This window comes from Macrobrachium rosenbergii, chromosome 56, assembly GCF_040412425.1.
Source record: "Macrobrachium rosenbergii isolate ZJJX-2024 chromosome 56, ASM4041242v1, whole genome shotgun sequence".
In the NCBI taxonomy this organism is placed as follows: domain Eukaryota; kingdom Metazoa; phylum Arthropoda; class Malacostraca; order Decapoda; family Palaemonidae; genus Macrobrachium; species Macrobrachium rosenbergii.
This window is the reverse complement of record NC_089796.1, coordinates 74948863-74951362: the sequence shown is the minus strand read 5'-3', so window position 1 is coordinate 74951362 and position 2500 is coordinate 74948863. Positions and strand designations below refer to the sequence as shown.

The 2500-nt window shown below is 34.8% G+C and overlaps 1 protein-coding gene across 1 annotated transcript in view; it reads left to right on the top strand.

Moving 5' to 3' along the window:
• The window catches only part of LOC136836270 (nephrin-like), a 524495-nt gene that overhangs the window by 326724 nt on the left and 195271 nt on the right, over positions 1 to 2500 (top strand). Inside the window, 1 exon segment of the mRNA XM_067100298.1 lies at positions 1045 to 1197. Coding sequence (XP_066956399.1) covers positions 1045 to 1197 — 153 coding nt within the window.

Here is a 2500-nt window from a genome sequence, read left to right as displayed (position 1 = left end):
CCACTCCAGTAGGCGAGGGCGTGAGGAGGTCCCGCCCAAGCCAGTTTGTGGGGGTCAATACCTTATGAATCTGTGGGAAACGGAATTTACTAGGCTGGGAACGCCTCTCTCAAAATGCAAATGACTGAATGCGCATTTGTAGTCATTTTGCAGACATTCCGCTGTAAAGAGAGAAAAATTTTTTTTTCTTTCGATATGCGCTTCCATTTTGTACTTAGATTCTTTTTTTGGCATTGGCTGAATTTTTTTTATGATTATGTACGTACATACATACTGTATATACATACATACCTATATATAATACATACATACATACACATTTTATATATATATTCAGATTATTGTCGCCTTTTTCTTTAGTAATGAATATCATATTCATATGTATGAAAATTAATTCTCTTATCCGTATGTATATATATATATATATATATATATATATATATATATATATATATATATATATATATATATATATATATATACTTATATATTAAATTAAAATTTATAAATCGAGTATGAGATGATTCAAATAAGACTAATGGACTTGCAAAAGTCTACGGTCCGAGAATCCACATTTCACTATCTCGTGACCCATTCATTGCTAGAAGCTGTCTCACTCTCTTTAACAGAACAATTAAAATATTAATTACAATACTCCTTTTCAGTTGGTTATAAGCTAAATCCCTCTTCTGTCAATTTAAATATATACAGTATTAAATTATGCTTAATGTATATACCTGAATAAAACAATGTATATATAATTTATATACTGTACATATACATACATACATTATAATACAGTGTACAGTATGCTTACACATACACACACATATATACATATACATACATGCATATGAATAATGTAATATGTACGCTCATTTACTTATATATGAACATACACAGATATTGAAATAAAAACATGGAAATATGACGTCATGCATTACGTTTAACAGGAGGGTTTAAATGGATGTGTACGACGGTTAAGCTTTTACGCACAGCAGTGTGTGTGATCCTGTGACTTATTCCGACGAACTCTTTCCGCAGTGGCTCCGACGAAAGTGGAACTGGTTGGCCTCGGGGGAGAGAAGGTCATTGAGGTCCGGGAAGGGGAGGAGCTTACCCTCGAGTGTCGAGTAGAAGACGCGAAACCGGTCGCCGAGGTGAAGTGGTACAAGAACGACAAAGAGATACCAGTCGGTAAGTTATGAATCTCTCTCTCTCTCTCTCTCTCTCTCTCTCTCTCTCTCTCTCTCTCTGTTGTGTCTGTTTTATGCAATGAATTTAATGCCCAGGCTCAAATGTGGAAATAATATTATTATTAATTTTAATAGTATTATCTCTCTCTCTCTCTCTCTCTCTCTCTCTCTCTCTCTCTCTCTCTCTGTCTCTGTCTGTTTTTATATAATGAATTTAATACCCAGGCTAAAATGTAGAAATAAAATTATTATTATTAATATTATTACCTCTCTCTCTCTCTCTCTCTCTCTCTCTCTCTCTCTCTCTCTCTCTCTCTCTCTCTCTCTCTCTCTCTCATTTAAGAAAATCGGATTTTTTACAAACCCTTTTATTTTAGTCTTTTTTTTTCGATCCTTACCTAGATATTTTATCGTGAAACTTTTTAATTATCTTTTTTATATTTTACTTCATTTCTGTTATCAGTAAAACTTCTCCTGATTTTAAGGAAGTCTGTTCTTTTAATTTGTTTCCATTTTACATGTCTTTATTTCCTTCTCTTGTGTAAAAAGAAATGTGTTGATACACAATTTTCTGCTTGATATAACATCAAATACTCCTGCAAAATACGTCAGCAGATCTGTAAAAAAATTACAGTATTGATTTGATGTGAAGGAAAATTTTTTAAAAATTCTCTCTCTCTCTCTCTCTCTCTCTCTCTCTCTCTCTCTCTCTCTCTCTCTCTCTCTCTCTCTCTCTCTCTTTTATTCAAAGGAAAAGCGATGCAGCATAGAGTTTCCATATCGGAATACTTTTCATTCACATTTGGCATTTTTTGCTCCATCATTTCAAAGGGAGACTGTGAGGTAACGAATACATGTTCTGAAAGAAATGGCGATGACCTCGAGTTTTTCTTTTTTACTTTTCTTGTGTCCAGAAGGGGTGGGCTTTGGATTCTCCCTTGTGTATATGCTCTCTTATTTGCCCATGTACATCTCTCTCTCTCTCTCTCTCTCTCTCTCTCTCTCTCTCTCTCTCTCTCTCTCTTTGTGTGTGTGTGCTTTTTATTTTAGGGGCTTGCTGCTTATATAATTATTCTCTCTCTCTCTCTCTCTCTCTCTCTCTCTCTCTCTCTCTCTCTCTCTCTCTCTCTCTCTCTCTCTCTTGCGTTGTGTGTGTGTGCGTGCATTTTGGGTGGGTGGGTGGGCTTGCTACTTAAATAATTATATTATTGTGACTGTCGCCAAGGTTACTGTATTTTTTTTTATTTGATTTGGGGAATGGTCTCTTCATGAAGTAAATGACCTCATAATGAAGTAAATATATC